Source organism: Brienomyrus brachyistius, chromosome 7, assembly GCF_023856365.1.
Source record: "Brienomyrus brachyistius isolate T26 chromosome 7, BBRACH_0.4, whole genome shotgun sequence".
NCBI lineage: Eukaryota > Metazoa > Chordata > Actinopteri > Osteoglossiformes > Mormyridae > Brienomyrus > Brienomyrus brachyistius.
The window spans coordinates 5,101,446-5,119,610 of NC_064539.1; the positions used below are offsets into that span (position 1 = coordinate 5,101,446).

Sequence of the window (18,165 nt, forward strand, 5' to 3'; positions counted from 1 at the left end):
TTTGTGGAGCTTAGTGGAATTTGTCTGAATTAAGCAGTGCCTTCTGAGAGATCATAAAAAATACAGTGAAGTCATATACAATTCATTTCATTGGTGACACACTGAGTCATGTTTACTTTTATTGGGTCTACAGCGTAAGTTCTAACCTAAAGTAAAACATTCGTTTACAATAAACTTGGTTTGCAAAATAACTGATTTTAGTTACCACGTCAGAACCTGAGTAAGGACACAATTTATATACAATCACATAACATAGAATAACAAGTTAAAATATTCTTTTTCCTTGTTACGAGTACAATGTTGCTTTTTAAATGAGCGATTAAGTGAACAATAATTACCCTTCGTACATCTCCGAGTATGTATGGTCATTCGGAAAGCTTGATAACAAAAAATACTAAATGCACTTAGAATGGGAATCAGTGAAGACCAAGGACTGGATCTCTAACCTTAAACTGTCACCTCACCATTTGCATGGCCACATAATAAAAGAAAAAAAATAAATATAAAACACCAGCAAACATTTACACTGTAGAAGAATTCCAGGACTCCCCATACTACCCAGTAAACTTGTAGGACAGACCAATTGGCTCTTGGTTGAAAAAGGGCTTCTGCTTAAGGTATCATTAAAATGCTGATGCCCTCTTGTGGTGTGATGGCCTAATCAGATCAACTGTGGCATAATAACCATAAAAAGCTGTAATCAGACAGCTGCTGTATCAGCATAAACACAAGACTCATGGATGTGATGGAGGACTTATTAACTCTATTAATGGAACAGACATGGGAGAAACTAAACCGCTGTGAAAACATCATGTGAACAGCAAGTCTGTAGTCCTGAACATAAGTGACTACAAAGTTAACGAACATGGGGTTGCTCCCTTGTTTTATAAAGCTTTAACAACTTATATATAATGCAAGTCATTGAATATGCATATAACATGTATTGAACATTTTACAAGGAGTTTGTAATAATATCAAGTAATACTGTGGTGTTAAGGGGTTAAGAATTTACAGGTGTGCTCATGAACGAAGTGTGCGTGTGAGGACTTCCCCTAGTTATACAGGCTGGTCAGCTTAATGCGCCCTGAAACCCACACGACCCAGCACCATAGAACTGGGTCAGGATGCCTTGGTCCCGGCCGTAGAGCCGCTCCCAGTCCACATCTCTTTACGTCGAGGCTGTTATGCAAGTGCAGTCTCATGATTGGTCTTTAAGTGTCACCTGATAGGTCTTCGCCCATAATTCCCTAGAGGCACAGGCACTTAATGGCATCTGTCCTCCTAGCTCCCGTGGGTGGAATATTATTATCAGTTTAGTGTCAAATATGCAATGCATAGAAGCAAACTGGAAACACAGGTCCTCTCTCATTACCCTGTGAGTGGCTGTCACATGGCCCTTTTCTGTAAGGTAGGTGAGCTGCACATCCACATGGAGGGTGGAGCTGCCCCTCAGCCAGGACACGGTGGGTACAGTGGGTGGGCACGGTGGGGTGGTGCTCAGGTCCTGTGATTCCATTAATGCCTCTGGTGAGCGGAGAACCACATGAGGAACATGGGTGGGGCGCGGGAGTGCTTGTGCATCAGTCATGGGGGGGGTGTGTGCTAGTTGATAGTCTGAGGGTGGCTGGTGAGCTCCCGGCTGGGGTTGTCTAGCGTGTCCAAAGGCCGGTCTGGGAGCCGGTGAGGATGAAGAGGGCTCTCCCTAGTGTACTCCTCATACCACTCCTGAAACAAACCGCATAACTCCTTCAGTATCCTGCCGCTTACTGACTACTGAAGCATGTAATACTACAGTACCATATTACTGTAATGCCAGCTATTAAAGTCAGTATTAGGACACCCTAAGCAGGCATCTTACCCGGATCTCCTCCGCATACATCTTCACGCTCAGGTCGCTCTTGGTGCGGGACCTCCGGCCCAGAAACACCAGCGAGGAGTGCTGTGAGACCGGACAGAACCGCGCAAACCACTCAAATTATCATACGGCACACACAGGTCCGGAAACAATTAAGAGATCGCAGCAAGATTTCCAGTTTCACTCTCTCAGTTTATGGGTATGCGCCTGTGTACAATGTACATTGTTTTGCAAACTCCAGCCTGGTTCATCTCTCTTTCTCATTAATGAAGGGCTGCTTCTTTGCTTTATGGGACCCCAGTCCTGCTTCCTGGAGCCTGATACGAACTGTCCTAGCAGTGCACTTCACACCACTTAATGTTTCTCATTTTTTTTTAAGGTCATTTGAGGTCATCGTTTGATTTATGAGGTACTGCTGGATAAGCTAACGGTCATTTCTGGCATTAGAAAGATGCTTCTGCCCTCTACCTGGCTGTTTTTTGGTCATTGCTAGTGTCTACTGCTTCACCTTGTTCTTGCGTACTACTGTCTTAAAAACTTTGAGCTTGGAAGCATCATGTGCGCAGTGCAGCCTTCTACCAGCAGAACCAGGATTCACTTTTTTCAAGGCTGTGTAACTCCAAAGGTCAGTTTGACATAGCTATTGGTTAATGTTAGAAAGCTACCCGGGGGACCCTTACGCACCCCGCCACGCTCCATGCTCAGCAGCACCCCCTGCAGGGAGCGAAGGTTGGAGCCTCCAGGGCAGATCTGCTTGTACAGCTCCAGCGTGGCGAGCACCTCCTCACGTGACACTTCAGCTTCCAGCATGATGCCGTTCTCGTCTACACAAAGACAGGAAGCTGGGTGAGGAGGATGCGGTACGAGATTAACCCCGTGTGGACAGAACCCCAGCCCGCCTCCAGTGTGTCCAACCTTCAGGGTCTCCAATGAGGTCACGGTTCTTGCGGCTGTAGTTCATTCTGAAGACGAAGGCGTCCAGGATAAAAGCCACGATAATCGTCATGACAACCTGAAGGACATACAAGGTGGCACGCTTGGCAAACATGTATTTACAGGTCATCTGAGGACAACGAAATAATTCAAGTCAAAAGCACAACATTTTGTCCTGTCTGGAATATGACGCATTTTCATTATTGGGATACATAATAAGTAAGATTGCTAGAGAGCACTGCAGGAAGTCCTTTAGGTCTTACATTTAGAATTTCATTTTGACCCAAAAAAAAAATCAGTCATGCATGAGCTGAAATTGCTGGAGAAAATATTGCCAGCTATTCGCTAACCCCTATGTCAACGAGAGAATAAGATGCTGATTAAAAGGGGAAAAAACACTTAGGACTTGTATCAACTGCACCGCATAGAAGCTAGCAACCAAAGAGTAAAACACCTGGCAGCCAGCTGTACAAACTGGGGGTACAAGGTGAAAGTGCCTCACCATGGTGACGATGTAAAAGGTCATAAAATAAAGGCGACTCCAGTGGCTGGTCTGTGAGGTCACTCCTTCCTAACAGGAAGGGGTGGGGGCAAACATTACAAAACCCTACTGATTACAAGTCATGTAAATACTGTGCCAGAATTTTGGAGTACATCACCACATATTTACCACAAACTAGTAAATCTATACAAATCGCCAGAAGGTGGACATATCTTTATATGACTGAGTTTCACTTACCATCGTAATATACCAGTTGTTGACCACCGTCAGCTCAAACAATGTTACTGAAAGGAGAACCAGAAACAATTTCACTGACTTTCAGTACTAAAATGCAGTCACCAACTTTGCAAATTTTTCAAAGAAAAACATCAGGCACAGTGTAAACAGTTTCCATGGGTGACCTTTCAGTGGAACAAACTGTTAGCCACTTTGACTCTCCGTGTGCTTGCATGGCCTCCAAAATATCAGCTTGATGTTTCGTGTTCATGCCTGAGCAGGTGCATGTGCGCCTTTGAAGGTTTACCAAAGCTGCTGAGGATGTTGTTGAAGTTGTTGAGATAGTAGTAGCCCTCATCTAGGACCGTGTGGTTGCCCACAGTGATGTTGATCTTCTTATAGGAGTCGGCCACTGTGCTGGTGCTGGGGGGCGGGGGGGGGGGGTGTCATGTCACAAATCCAAGTCACATGTCACAAGTCACATGTCACAAACCCAAGATCACCAACCAACACAATACATTGATGGAAAATTCAGACATGCAACAAACTCCTGTGGAAAGTCAACGTTTCCCTACTTTGTGAAACTCACTGTTGTTTCCTCTGACAAGGTTTTGGCGATACGAACAAAACAGATGGAAGAAGAAGCATTTAGCCTCCTACTGGTTTGACTAAGAGTCATGAGGTTCCTCGCAAGGAACTCGCACAGCGGCATACTTGCAGCAGTTGGGGTACACCACGTCGGCGAAGAACTCCATCCCAACGATGGCGAAGGAGTAGTAGAAGATGATGAGAGTCAGTCCTAAGCTGGGGGGGGGGGGAGACGACAAACGAGAATCTCGTACAGTCAAGGCTGACAGACTTATAACATATATTACTGGCACACAGATCCTGAAAGCTTAAAAACACTGAACACTAGCAAGACTCTTATCGGCATGAGGACACCAATACCAAAGGCAGAAACAGCTGTAGTGCACCATTAAGGGATGGGTGATGGCTAAGAGAGGGGGGCTACCTGGCCATCCTGGGGAAGAGCTCGAACATGGTGTCCAGGACATTGCGGTACCGCTGCTTGATCTTGAACAACCTATGAAAAAAACAAAAAACAGTATCTATCCATGGGAGAGCATCAAGCTTTGAAAGCAGCTCTGTGTGGGATTACTAAGACCAGCCAATGACAACCCGGTTTCAACTAACAAGAACCAATCAGTGCCTGGCATCCATGGATAGCTCCATTCACTAGTCACCACTCCACACAGTGCAGGAAGCAGATAAACTGGTGCCGGCGTCTCTCGGTTTAACCCACCGCAGCAGCTGCAGGGGTCGCAGCACCACGATGAAGTAGAAGGGCTCCATGTCGAAGGCCAAGGCCATGAGGCCCAGGAAAGCGAAGAGGGTGACTGAGAAATCAAACCTGCGGGGAGAGAAGTAAATACGCACTGCGCTCCTATAGTCCTGATGGCCTGCGGGGGCATTTCCCCAGTCTTCTGCAGTTCTAAAATAACAGAGTTACTCACAGATGCCACCCTGAGCTGAAATACTCCATGGGACCCAGGCCTGTGATTTTCAGCAACATTTCCACTCCATAAACTGCACAAAAGGGACATAAGGTACGTTAAGGCTGTGTATGGAGTGTGGTAAAGTGATGCCCTCTGCTGGCCAACCCTGGAACTATCCATGGCAAATGCAAAACAGAATGTCAGTTGTTCTCATTGACTCTGACGGCAATGCAAAGCCCATAAAAAAAGAGAAAATGCTTCCTTTTAAAAATAAAAAATATAAATCAGGGGGCACGCAAGCCTTAGACATAGTGAGAAGATCTGCCTATGCATGTCAGCATTAGTGCAACACAACAATTAACTGGTGACAATACAACATCAACTGAAACTCTTCCATTATGCTCGCATAATACGGCATTGGAAAATGACACCTTTGAAAGGGTCTTCTGACTTACTGGTAAGGAAGACTATGTAGCTCCAAGGTACCTGCTGGGATAGGGTGAACACACCTACAGAGCAAAGGAAGCCAGTCACATAAGAAGGTACAAAGAGCAAAGATACCGAGGCAGAGATGCCACAAGGCACCAGAGGAGGCCTTACTGTTGTATATGTACGTCTCCACCAGGATCCACACGCCGTTCACCGCAACGACAAAATCTTTGGAGAGGAATAAAAACCCTTTATGTTTAAGGCGCTTCTTCACACCAACCCCAACGAAAGTACCAGCTCGCTACACGGGAGAAATTCTTGGATCTCCTGCTTGGCCGATAACCTTCCTGGTTTTATTCCAGCTCAGTGAGTAAGCTGGCTAAGCTCAGAGCAGGCAGAAGCAGGGAGCAGGCTCTTGGAGGACTGAAAGTCCAGGCCCACATCTAAACAAACAAAGTACTTACACATAGTGTACTGGAATGGTTTGGACTTCACCAGCATATTAATGCCTGCAAGAGGAATTATTCATTATTAATGGAGGTAACCATAATGCTCATCCTTGCATGCATGATTTACGATATTTTTACAAGTTAATGATTATTCGGTCCAGTCCCAACAGGATGCCAGCTTAAAAAAAAATAAATAAAATTAATTATTTTGAATTCAAGCGCATAATGCAGCACTGATTAAAATTGGCAGCCGGTGTTTAACCTGCGTTTAACAGATACTGCTATTATGGAAGCTTAATTTCCTCCATTTTACGGGACAACATAGCAAAATTTATATCGTGTGCGGACGTCCCGCACCCTGTTCAAGAATACAAGGATTCAAAGATTTTGTCATAAGCAAGGTACATAGACTGAGATTATAACCTGCAGTGAAATGAAAGCTGGTCAACTCCACCATAATAAAAAATAGTGGAAGTAGTAATGACATAAAAAGTAACAATACAACATATAGATCTTACATAAGGAACAGAAAGTTATACTGAAACTAGCACCTGTACTTTACCACCACAATCAGTTTTACTTGGTCTATCAGTTCTAGCATCATGAGTACTCCGACCATCTGTACTTCAGGTCCAATGGTCTGAAATGCCGAGCACCCAACTGTACAGTCGTCCTTTTACACGATACAGAGTCCACAGGCCACCCACAATGTCTTCGTACCACCAAAGTTCCTGGGCATTATGAGGCCAAGTTCACTCGTTGGCTACTTTATTAGCTACATCTTGCTAGAATAAGGTAGGTCCCCCTTTTGCCTTCAGATCTGCCTTAATCCTTCTCCATCCTTCAGCCATCAACAAGGCATTTTTTACCCAGAGGGCCGCTGGTCACTGGATGCTTTCTGTTTTTCCGTTCATTCTCCGTAACCGTAGAGATGGTCGTGCACGAAAATCCTCGCAGATCAGCCATTTCTGAAAGACTCATGCCAGGCCATCTGGCACCAACAACCATGCGAATGTTGAAAGTCACTAAAATCACTTCCCCATTCTGGTGTTCGATGTGAACATTAACTGAAGCTCCTGACCTGTATCTGCACGATTTTATACATTGTGCTGCTGACATATGACTGGCTGATTAGATAATTGCTTCAGCGAGCAGTTGAACAGGTGTACCTAACAATGTGGCCAGTAAGTATATGTGGCGCGTATACTACACACGCTGAACACAGAACTCAGAATTTTTTTGTAGCTCCATAATATGTGATAAGAACACACTGCTTAAAAATGAAACATTTCGTTCCAACACAAAACAAGTAACGCTGTGCATTTTTAATGCACAGATGACACAAAAGATGCCAATTTTGTTTATTTTGGATACACAGCTCATGTTACCTTTGAAAATGAGGAAAGTGGTGTGTGGAAGGTCATCAAACCAGTGCTCCCCGCTCCGCCGCGGCTGTGGGGCAGGCAGACACACACACACACACGCACACACAGGTCAGCACCTGAGAGCACAAGAGAACCAATCGGAGCTCTGAAAGCAAACATTATCCTACTCGTACCTTCCACTTTAAGCCAATGACTTCATAGAAGTTGTAAAATTCCTCCAGGCTGCAATAAAAGAGCACAATGTAAGGTGGATGGCCAGTTAGAATGAAAGCACAAAACCAGACACATTTCAAAATGCGTCTGTATGTCCCCTATGTTACAGGTAGGGGGCGATGTACCTGAGCGTGGGGGAGTCTCCGCGACTGAGGGCTTTGAATGTCAGGAAGCGGTCGCGGGCGCTCATCCGTGGCCGGTAGAAGCGCATCAGACCGTCGAACTGCTTAAGCGACACTCCATTGGGCCTCTGCAACGGCGAGCCATCAATCTGCATTAGCGCTGAGATTATGACTGACAGCCACGTTAGACCACAGGGCTCTAGGGGACGATGTGCGGCTGGAAACGTGCATCTTCACAATGAATTTACTGCGAGTTTACGTGGTTAGCTGCTCGGCATGACAATAAATCATGAAGAGCATTTCCTCACCATTTGTTTTACGGCAGATAAAACCCAGGAGAAGCCATTGCCACTCATCTAAAACCGAGAAAACGTTCCTGTGGGCTTTTCTGTTCAACTGTGGATTAGCTAAAGGCCACCAGGCTGAAACAGGGCCCCACCTGGCTAACAGACACTGATGATAACAGACAGTCGGTACTCACTTGTTTGCTGACCAGAAGCTGGAATGCGTGCTCTATGGCTGACCTCTTGTGCAGCAGCAGCGATTTGAATTTCATCTTCTCCACGTCGTTGAAGGTGTCAAACACCACGGCTAGGAGCTAAAAGACCAGGAGATGTACGCAGCATTCAAAATACACAGTGAGAAGATATTAAGTCTGTAAATCAGCGTTTCTCAATCCGGTCCCCAGGGACCCACAGACAGTCCACAGGACCTGGGAGGGTGCAAAAATATGGACTGTCTGGTAGGGTGCTGGGATGGAGCAAAAACATCAAGGACCGGATTGAGAAACACTGCTCTCAATTAGTACATCCAGCCCGGAAGACACCCACCAAGTTCATGATGAAATACAGCTCAATGGACAAGTAGACGATGAAGAACACACAGGACCACCGGTTTTTGGAGTATGCTGGCATCATCACATCAGGAAAGCTGAAGAAAGGTCCAACGGAGAAGGTCAGAGTTAAATCCAGCCTTAAAGCAACCATACAGTCCTATGATATCCAGCACAGAACACAAACTATGACATGCACCAAATTCCATGTTAAAGATACAAACGGCTAAGGCTGCCTGGTGAAATGCACAGCGAACGAACAGACGGTACTCACTTTGCCGTTGTCAGGAGGACGAACAGGCTCACGATACTGTTTTCCAGTGAACTGAAATACTAGGGACAGAATTGGACCCGTTAAAGTTTCCGCAGACAACCTCTAAAAAAATAGTAGACAAAAAAATGGTGTCTCTTACCGGATCTGCCTTATTCTGAGAAAACAAATAAAATCCTGTCAAGAAAAAGATTATTTTTTTAGGGAGTTAGAGTTAGGTGACCTTTTATACAGGGGGTGTGGATGGCAGAGGGCTCACCCAGAATGGAGAAGATGAGCATGAAGAAGAGCAGCAGCAGCAGGATGTCGATGAAGGGAGGAAGGGACTGGAAGATCTGCCGCAGGTTCCTGAGGAGCAGATGGCCGAGTTTAGGCACAGTGCCCCACACGGGGGGGGGGGGGGGGGGGGGGGGGTTCATGCAGCCGTGACCCACCTGCGCACAGCTCCACAGTACCGGCAGTCCACCAGGAAGATGGGACGGAGGGCCCGCGTGACCCGAAGGTGGGACATCTGCCGGACCAGTACCACGATGGCCTCCACAAACTGGAGGAAGAGCACGCAGGTCTGTGGGAGGGGGGACAGAGGGACACAGGGGAGTCAGGACATCTGGGCACAATCTGGAAGGCTAACCAGGGGTACAGCAGGGGCATGGATACCCAGGGAGATTCAGGGTAGGGGTCAAATTGTCACCCATCACGTACATTACAGGGCTGTCCTGTATTACAGAATAAAATGCCATCTTCTAGACTGACTCATATTTTGGAATATATTTTATCTCACTCCCTTCTCTGCAAATTGTATCATTGGGGGACCCAATGTGATATTGTTGTGTCCACAATTTCTAGCTACACAGAAATACAGCCCAACACCCATCTAATCTCAGGTGGAGGTCCAGTGGTCCAGGGCACATCCACGACTTCTCCGTCGTGATAACCACACAGCGTAAAGTGAGGGGAGCCTATGCCAAAAGTGTGGCTTTCTACAGAAAGGACGCACGTCCCCCCCCCCCCACAAAGCTGCCAGTCAGTCCGCGAATGAGCAAGCAAGCCTCACACTTTCATACCATCAACTCTGAAGGCCCAGCTGTGTTCGAGTGCCAACAGAGTAATAAAGCCCCGCATCCACCACACACAGTATCACCCACATCGTAGCTCTGCACTTGCTGGTCACACAGTCTGCATACTGTCTTTGCACAGCATAGCTAATGTCTAATTGTAAGATTTCTTTATCTGTTCAAGACAAAGACACACAAATGGACAGCTGTCTCACAAATGCAGCCTCTCTGACTGGCTACAGTACCCTGCGGTAGTAAGTAAAATCTACAGTGAAGTTTCATGGGGGGGGGGGGGGGCGGGGTCCGCATGACTACCTTCACCATGGTCCTTCTGTGGCGAATGAAGGTGTTGAGGCCCAGCCAGCGCATCTTCATGCAGAGCTCAAAGGCCACCATGGCCAGGGCCAGCAGCTCGAGGGGCGCGTGGACCTGCAGGCGCAGGGCATCAGAGCAGGACATCCAGCACACAACCGCCACAGCACCCCCAGCCCTGCCTCCCACCCCCCTGGGTGCCAGCTATCTGACACTCCCTGGTTACCAAGGCAGGCAGCTTCGCAACCGAGCATCATCCTAATGAGATTTTCACATTCATAGTAGTCAACAGACAATCTGATTATCTGTAGCAAAGAAAGGATAGCATCAACGATGCTAACAATCCTCCTTGGGGCCTATAAAGATAGACACAGATAGACAGTGACTGCGCTAAGCTAATGAGCTTTACGCAGGGTGGCTTAACCACGTGTCGCACTACATGCAGCTAGTGCAAGTTGATGGGTAATGCTGCTGATGCGGAGGAGACGGAGTAGGGGAGGTACGCACGTAGACGTCCAGCCGCAGGGAGGGCACCGCCGGTGCCTCGCACATTGATAGCACCATGAGGAGCAGCCCCGTTGTCAGCTCCATCATGTAGAAGGCATGGTTGTGGGCGAACAGGTAGGCAGTCAGCGCCTTGGGGTTCCGTGGATGTGTGAAGAACTTGTCGTTGTTCTCGCCTTCCTGCAAACGGAAGACTATCCTTAGGACAGTCAGACACACTGCGTCCAGCCATGCTCCTATCATGTGCGAGCTCCCAACTTGAGCTGGGCTGTTCTGGGCTCACCAACTGGTCCCAGTCACGAGGCAATGTGCCGTCTGAGCTACAAGCTTGATTCTTATCCCGTAAAGTAATCCTCAGAAAAGTAAGTTACCACACCTGGCCTTTCGGGCATTAAGCAGCTGCTAATTAGCCACGACACATAGTGTAAGTCTGTATACAGTCTACAGTCCTGAAGTTCTGGGAGGGTTTAAGGAGGACCTAAGAAGCTTTCTCACCTGCAGGTATATGGCCGCTTCTTGGTAATTCATCTCCCAGTTCTGCCGCTGGCCAGCAGACTGGGACCGGCATTCCGGCGGCCCCGGGGTGGGGGTCACCGTGTTGTTGACAACGTCGTAGCCTCCGCCATCTGCACGGGAACAGAGATTTCGGGGTGGTCAGCGGCCCAAGCGCAATGACAACGGCACCATTCAAAATGAAGGTCATCGCTTTGCTCAATGCCATTTAATAAGCCCAAGTGTTATATTCATGCTGCAAGGTCAGCACCGATGCATTTCATGGAAACCACTGAATGAAAACAAGACAAAATAAGTGCCCTTGTGATGACGAAGGAAAACCTTGTGAAAACTTGGAAATGTCTGTTCTCTGACGTCGGCTAGTCAAAACAACGGCAAGTAGAATCCCATCATCTGCAGACATTTCAATGACAAGGCTTTATTATATCAGGAGGAAAGATGACCAAGCACTCATTTTGGGTGGACAGTTTTTACTTTCGTGGTTGACATACCCAGAGAACCCACAACCAAGTAGTAGGAGGTCATTAATGGGACCTCCTGGAACGTGGCCTGGTCCACGCTCGCAATGTCAGCGTGGCCTTCCTGCATCGCCGGAACCTTCAGTGTAATCGTCACCACACTGCTGTTAGAGTACAGCCGATCCGGAATTATTGTCCCTCAAAAAGGCATCAAGACACGAGGAAAAATACTGTTCATACATCCACTCTTACTTAGTCTTACGCACACCTTGAAATGAATCCAAATCCTCATGAGTAGTTCATTGGAATAGAGGGCACCTTCTCACTCAAAGAGGCACCTCCAAGATAAAGCCTGAATCCAGCGCAGTGTGCAAAAGGGAGGGGGTTAATATTCCATATTAGTATTCCACATGGTGTGTGAAATCTCAGCTGTTCCGAACATTCTGTGCCACTCACTGACTGGTGAGTCTGTGCCTGGCGCTCAATACGAAGGCTGCCGCTGGTTTAATAGTCTGCCTTTCACTTCCCCCATTACTCGGGTGGGGGGGGGGGGGGGGTAACGACCCTCTTCAGTTTATTTCCTCCCTTCCCAGCCAGGCAGCTTGCCAGAGAGCTTATTCCCGTAGCTGGTTAACCTTTAATGAGACGCGGCATCTCGGTTACAGCCTGCCAATGCCACTAGACTGCACCAGGACACTCTGCGGTGTCCCTCCAAAGCCCAGATGGAAACACAAAACAGGAGGCATAGCACATCAGTCAGTTTCTGTTCCCGTGACGAAAGGCCACAACAAAACGAAATAGCAACAAAAAAAAAGAGCCTCGGAAATAATTTTGGTATAAGCTTTAAATTTGCTCTCTTTAAAACAAAAGAATTAAAAAGTGACCCAAAAATGTTTAAAGCATATCCTCAGCCTAAAGCGATCACATTAAAGTCACTAAAAAGCAAGCGGTAAAAGACGTCTTTCCACACGTAAAGGATCGCTCACGAAAGATGCCCGAATTCGGACAGGCGGGGCCAAATCTAAAAACTTTCAGCGATGAAATGATGTGATGAGTCAAACTGCATAATACTGGTAAGGCTTGATCCATAAGGCAAAAGAGAGCGAGAACGGCCAGAAGATCCAAGTACAAAGGGTGGGGACTCCAAATTCCAAGGCAACTCCCTAATTCCCTTCCCGTCCCGCTTCAAATTTCCAAACACACTGCTAGGAACGCGTCCGACGATACACAAGGCAAATCCGGCTTTGAACGACTCCCATTTTGTTCTGTGGTTACATAAGACGACACCAAAAGTTCTTGACCATCCGCTTTGCTGTTTCGCCCCTTGATGCCATGCGATCTTAGGGGGATTCTCTCTGAAGGAGTACAACCGATCTTGCCTAACTTTCACCCCACTTAAAGGCTAACTTTTCTAAACGTGCTGTCTGTTCCGCAGTCGAGAGGACTGTAAACAAAGAGCCCTGCAGCATACAGTGTTTGTTCATTGAAGAACAACTCTACTTTTTTCTCTCTCAGTCAACAATACAGAGCATTCAGTCCAGAAAAGGGCCGCCGCTCACAGAGGGTCCCCTGGCAGAGACGCCATGGGGGGGATGATGGACAAATCAAAATCGAATCAGTTGGGCCATTTTCTGAAGCAAGTAACCGTTCACAGAGTCCACCTTGTTGACCCTTCTACTGTCTGCTATGCACGGCACCCGTCGATGCAACTCTAGCCAAAAAAAAAAAAAAAAAACTGTCTGAAACCGCCGTTCCCTGCTCCTTTCATCCGAGGGGTAATCCAACAAGTGAAGGCACAGGCCACGCAGACAGAGCCCGGAATCCACACAGTGCACTCACATCCAATGGGGCCCACAGCAGTGGGGGCGGGGGAGGGGTGCTGCATCAGTTACACTGCTGACGGGGCAGTTTCTAGTGACCAGACCGGTACAAAAGCTGCAAGATTAATGACACGGACCAACGAACAAGTGGACTTCAGTCTGCCACGTCCTTCACCCTTTAAAAGCTCGCATAGCTCATTACGCAAGTGGAGGGGACCTCAGCTGCATGTCACCAACAGTAGATACTGCAGAAGGCTGAAACCTAATAATCAGAAATTAAAGATCACCGTTTACATCCCTAGTAAGCAATCACTTTTCACATGTGAAAGCACCTCACGATCACAGAAATTCATGCAAGAAAACATGAAAACAAGCTGCTATCAAATGCAATTTAACACTTTTATGCAGAGTTCAGAATTAAAAGCTAACGCTTGTTAATGACACAATGCTATTGTCCTCTATAACTACCCCCCCCCCCCCACCTACCATCAGCTATAGAATCAAAATTAAATGCTGTGGGGAATCCCTGGCTTCCTCTTTTTTAATCGTGTCCACACTTTATTTCCCTTATCTGGTTCAGTTCATTTATATTGGTCATCACTGTGTTCAGTTAGTCACGTGGTCTGCTGCCCTAAATAGACCAAACGAGATGTGAGAAGGATCGCTACACTGCAGGGCTTCACGAGGCTGCATCAGAAATGTCAGTACGGGACGTATCATTGCTCATCTTGGGAAGGAGTACTAATCAACTTGCAACATGTCATAAACCTAGTTTACTTGGACAACCTAATTAGGTTCTCTTAATAATCCATCAGTCCATCCATCCATCCATTCTCATGTTGAATTTGTAGTCTATCCCAGGGAATACAGGGAACAATACCAAGGGACAGTATGCCAGTCACTTACAGGACACCCACTCTGGACAACTGAGAGACACCAAACCATTTAACCACACATCTTAGGTCTGAGGGAAGAAACGCGTGTCAGCATGGAGGAGCAAAAGGCATGTACTCAGCACGCCATGACAGGAAGAGACTCGCTAACCCTGAAAGCATGAGGCTACGATACTAACCACTGAGCCACTGCACCACCACCCCCCCCTCCATTTAACAGATTTAGCATAAGGAAGCAGAGAACTGAAAGCGACCTTTACTGAACAACAAACAATATTAAACAGAAAACTGGTTCCTTGAGAACGCAAACACGACAATCCATAAGTGGTGTTTGAGAACAGTAAAACATAACTATGTTGCAATTACTGCTATTTTTACTGTTACTGTCATTATTATGTAGTACTGTAATTTTGTAATGCGTCCTTTGTCTTTGTAATTCAACTTTCAAAATAATAATAAAAAAAAAAGTTAATTACAAAAAAACATCACAGGGCTGCGTACACGCACTAAGATGACGCACTGAGAGCTGTCTGGGAGGGTCGGTCTCCGGAGACTGATGCCAAGCGTGCTTGGGGGATTTTCTTGATTAATTCAAGATTCATCCTCTGCCAAATTCAGCAGCTACCCTCAGACTGCAAAGTAAAGGGTGTCGGGTCACATGGAGACATCTACAGTAATATTTAATTACCACTCAGTCAATATTTTTCAAATAAAATTTAGTATAAAAACTCAACATGTTACAGATTTTGAAAAGGGGTTTCCAGCACCACATCATACAAAACAGAGAGTGGCATGGTGGTACAGCAGACAGCGTTGTTGCCGCACACCTCTGGGAGCAGCGAATCTCTGTACCAGCTCTAGGGTTGAGGAGTTTGCATGTTCCCATGTCATTGTCCAAATGCTAAGGTGGATTGGAGTTAAACTCTTCACAGGTGAGTGTGTCCCCTATGATGGATTGGTGACCCGTCTTGGGTTATTCTCTGCCTTGTGCCAGTAACTTCCAGAATAACCCTTAGACCGCCATGATAATGCATGGGACAGGTGGGTATGGAAAAATTGATGGTGAAACTTACAGAATTGCAGTTTTTTTTAAGTGTTTGTTTGAAGAACAATTTACATTAGTTAACAACATAGCCTTTTACATTTATTTTGATGACATCATTGTTTCATAGCTGCAGTAAACCCACATTGACTCTAAATGGCCCACAGTGTATAACGGTTTGTGTGCCAGGTGATGAACTGGCGCCCCCTCCAGGACGTCTGGGACAGACTCCTGCATAAGTCCCCTCCATGGCCCTGCACTGGATATGTGGCTAGAAAATTAAAGGATGGGTGTTTATTCAACAAATGTTTACAAACAGGGCTGGCCAGCTGAATGATTACAGAGTGCCTTTACTTACTGCCGCCGACTGGCTCGGCTCTGTCCCCATCCTCTACAGGCAGCAGATCCCCGCTGGCGTCGTCCCAGGTGAGAATCAGCGGCACGTCGTCGGTGTCCGTCTCCGCCATCCTGGCGCAGTGACGGCACGGAACCCAACCCGGCCGATCCTTTCTGACAGTACATTATTATTATTATTACTGCCGTTGTTACTAATAATGGCACACATTGATACACAAGAGCTCCGTTATTTCCCTGTGTCAACATGTCCTAGTGCAACATTTTGGGGCTTCTTACATAAATATATATATTTAATCTAACATAGACAACTGGATAAACTTGCACAATAAGGTTGTGATGTTACATATCTAACCCGCCTGCGCTCCTGCTGCTGGTCAATCAGTGCATGTTTATTACGTGTAAAAACTCATGCAAACTTTATCCGACCCCAACCGGGGTACCAGAGTCAATACCTGCAAATGCGAGCACAACCGCGACCGGGTTTACCAGGCAAACACCGTTACTGGTAGCTGGTTAGCTACATGGGACGACTAATTAACAGCTAACTAGCTGCGTAGTTTAAGTTGCCTATTCGGCCGCTCTTTTAGCACTATCACTCTGACAGTTACATTAAACTAGACAGCCGGTCACATAGCCTCTGTAAAACAAAGTACACAGTCGTGTTCTGCATGTTTCATTAATCAATCACTTATATGAAAATGAACAAGTTAGCGAAGTTAAAAAACAAACAAAAAAAATTCTAGCGATGCACTTGGCGGACTGTCACCAAAGTGGCGAACTCGCTAAGGGCTTAGCTTAGCAAGCCTCCAGCCTGTAAGTTACAGTCAGATACCGAAAAGACGTGCACTACCAGAGAAAAGCCAACCAACCTAGCTAAGCAATGACGACTCGATACATTCTGGTAATTGCCTTTCCCCCAAATTTAAATACCGTTACTGACACATCCTAAACTACCCGCATCTCCAGTAAAGAAATGGCTAAGTTCAAGGCTGTTCTTTCTCACGTGAGTTTCACAATATGATATTGAACAAGAAAAGCGCAATATCGCCACCTTGTGTTCCGGAGTTTTTGCAATCGCCACAAACCATCCATCCATCCATACATCCATACATCCATCCATGTGTCCTATGCAAGGTCGAAACAGAAAATATTGCAGAAAACATTTTTATAATCGTAATTAACCTAATGTAAAATACATTAGATACACGTTAACATTTCTTCGACATATTTTTTTCTAATCATTCATATGGGCTTTACTGATATGGGTATTTTAAGATATCTTGCATTGAGGAAGTGATATAATATAAAATAATACAAAGAAAGAAACAGGATAAGCATTTACCTGGACTTTTAAGATGTGATGCATTGCTGCATTGTGATGTCAGTAATATGGATTTCATAATAACTGATATGCACTTCAAAGACGTGATTTAATTAACATTTTGCAAGCTCTACTTTTATCTAATACGGCCTTATTTTTATTTTTAATTATTTATGCCATTTCACACTGCTAAAACTGAATTTGCTTCAAACTGAATTTCATTGTATATTAATATGCAATGACAATAAAGGATCTATCTATAAAAATGAACAAATATCTAATTATTTAAAATGTTAAAATTCTTACTTGTTATCACATGGTAATATATATATATATATATATATATATATATATATATATATATATATATATATTTTTTTTTTTTTAAATGCTCCTTTGTCATCTATTTTCCAACCACTTATACTCCTCAGTCTGTCCCATTGAAGCACAGTGTACCTCGCAGGTGTACACCCTGGATCGGGGGGAGAAATCCATCTCAGGGCACATTGACAATTTGGGGAAATTAATTAGCAAGTGAGTCTTTGGACTATAAGAAGAAACCAGAGGCCGAGTGTCACGCACAGAACCATACTGAGTGTAATTCTCCCTGTCTCCCGACTAGCTCCGTTCTGCCCTGATTGCCGTGCCCGACTCTCCCGCCTGCCAGTCTTAACCACTGTCCTGCCCTTCTTTCCCTTGCTCTTCTTCCCTGTGAGTTCCTCTTGTGCCCTGTCTGTGTGTCCGGACAGATTCCCCGGTAACGAATCCTCTCACCAGCGACCTCGACCACGGACCCGGATCCCGACCTTGCTGTTGCCGTTTCTTCCTGATCACCTGGATTTGGACCCTGCCTGCATGACCACGTCTCTGTCTCATCTCTGTTGCCTGTCTCACTCAGCCAGACTAATAAAGGCTCAACGATCTGTCCATCCGCGTGTATTCACTGCACCGGGAGGAAATCCCTCACATTAGAGGTCTGAGGCAACTGTGCTACCCACAGAGCCACTATGCCTACATGTTGCGTGTCATGCCCGGCTCGTCCGCTCCTCGTGTGTGCCACGCCCGGCTCGTCCGCTCCTCGTGTGTGCCACGCCCCCTGATTACCCACGTGTGCTTCCCTGATTGTCTCCAGCTTTGTCCGTTTCCCTTGATTAGTCATTGTGTATTTAAGTTCTGGTCTGACCCGT

The 18,165-nt window shown here is 46.1% G+C and overlaps 1 protein-coding gene across 5 annotated transcripts; it reads right to left on the reverse strand.

Moving 5' to 3' along the window:
• Positions 1-106: 106 nt before the first annotated feature.
• tpcn1 (two pore segment channel 1) lies at positions 107-16,665 on the reverse strand. Of its 5 annotated transcripts, none has more exons than XM_049020008.1 (28): positions 16,527-16,665; positions 15,659-15,810; positions 11,070-11,200; positions 10,578-10,754; positions 10,074-10,187; positions 9,138-9,268; positions 8,963-9,051; positions 8,846-8,880; positions 8,707-8,765; positions 8,431-8,530; positions 8,082-8,198; positions 7,604-7,728; positions 7,439-7,487; positions 7,269-7,332; positions 5,896-5,940; positions 5,603-5,659; positions 5,458-5,511; positions 5,021-5,093; positions 4,810-4,917; positions 4,519-4,590; positions 4,221-4,310; positions 3,814-3,929; positions 3,528-3,574; positions 3,291-3,359; positions 2,771-2,867; positions 2,540-2,679; positions 1,859-1,939; positions 107-1,725 (listed from the first exon to the last, which is right to left on the reverse strand). In XM_049020008.1, the coding sequence occupies exons 2-28, from the start codon at positions 15,765-15,767 to the stop codon at positions 1,603-1,605; spliced, it is 2,472 nt and encodes an 823-aa protein (XP_048875965.1). In that variant the 5' UTR covers positions 15,768-15,810; positions 16,527-16,665; the 3' UTR covers positions 107-1,602. The 5 variants fall into 5 exon arrangements, with proteins under 5 accessions (XP_048875965.1, XP_048875964.1, XP_048875967.1 ...); XM_049020007.1 differs by having other exon boundaries at positions 15,659-15,806; positions 16,527-16,659; XM_049020010.1 differs by lacking the exons at positions 15,659-15,810; positions 16,527-16,665 and adding an exon at positions 13,385-13,577.
• Between the last annotated feature and the right edge of the window lie 1,500 nt (positions 16,666-18,165).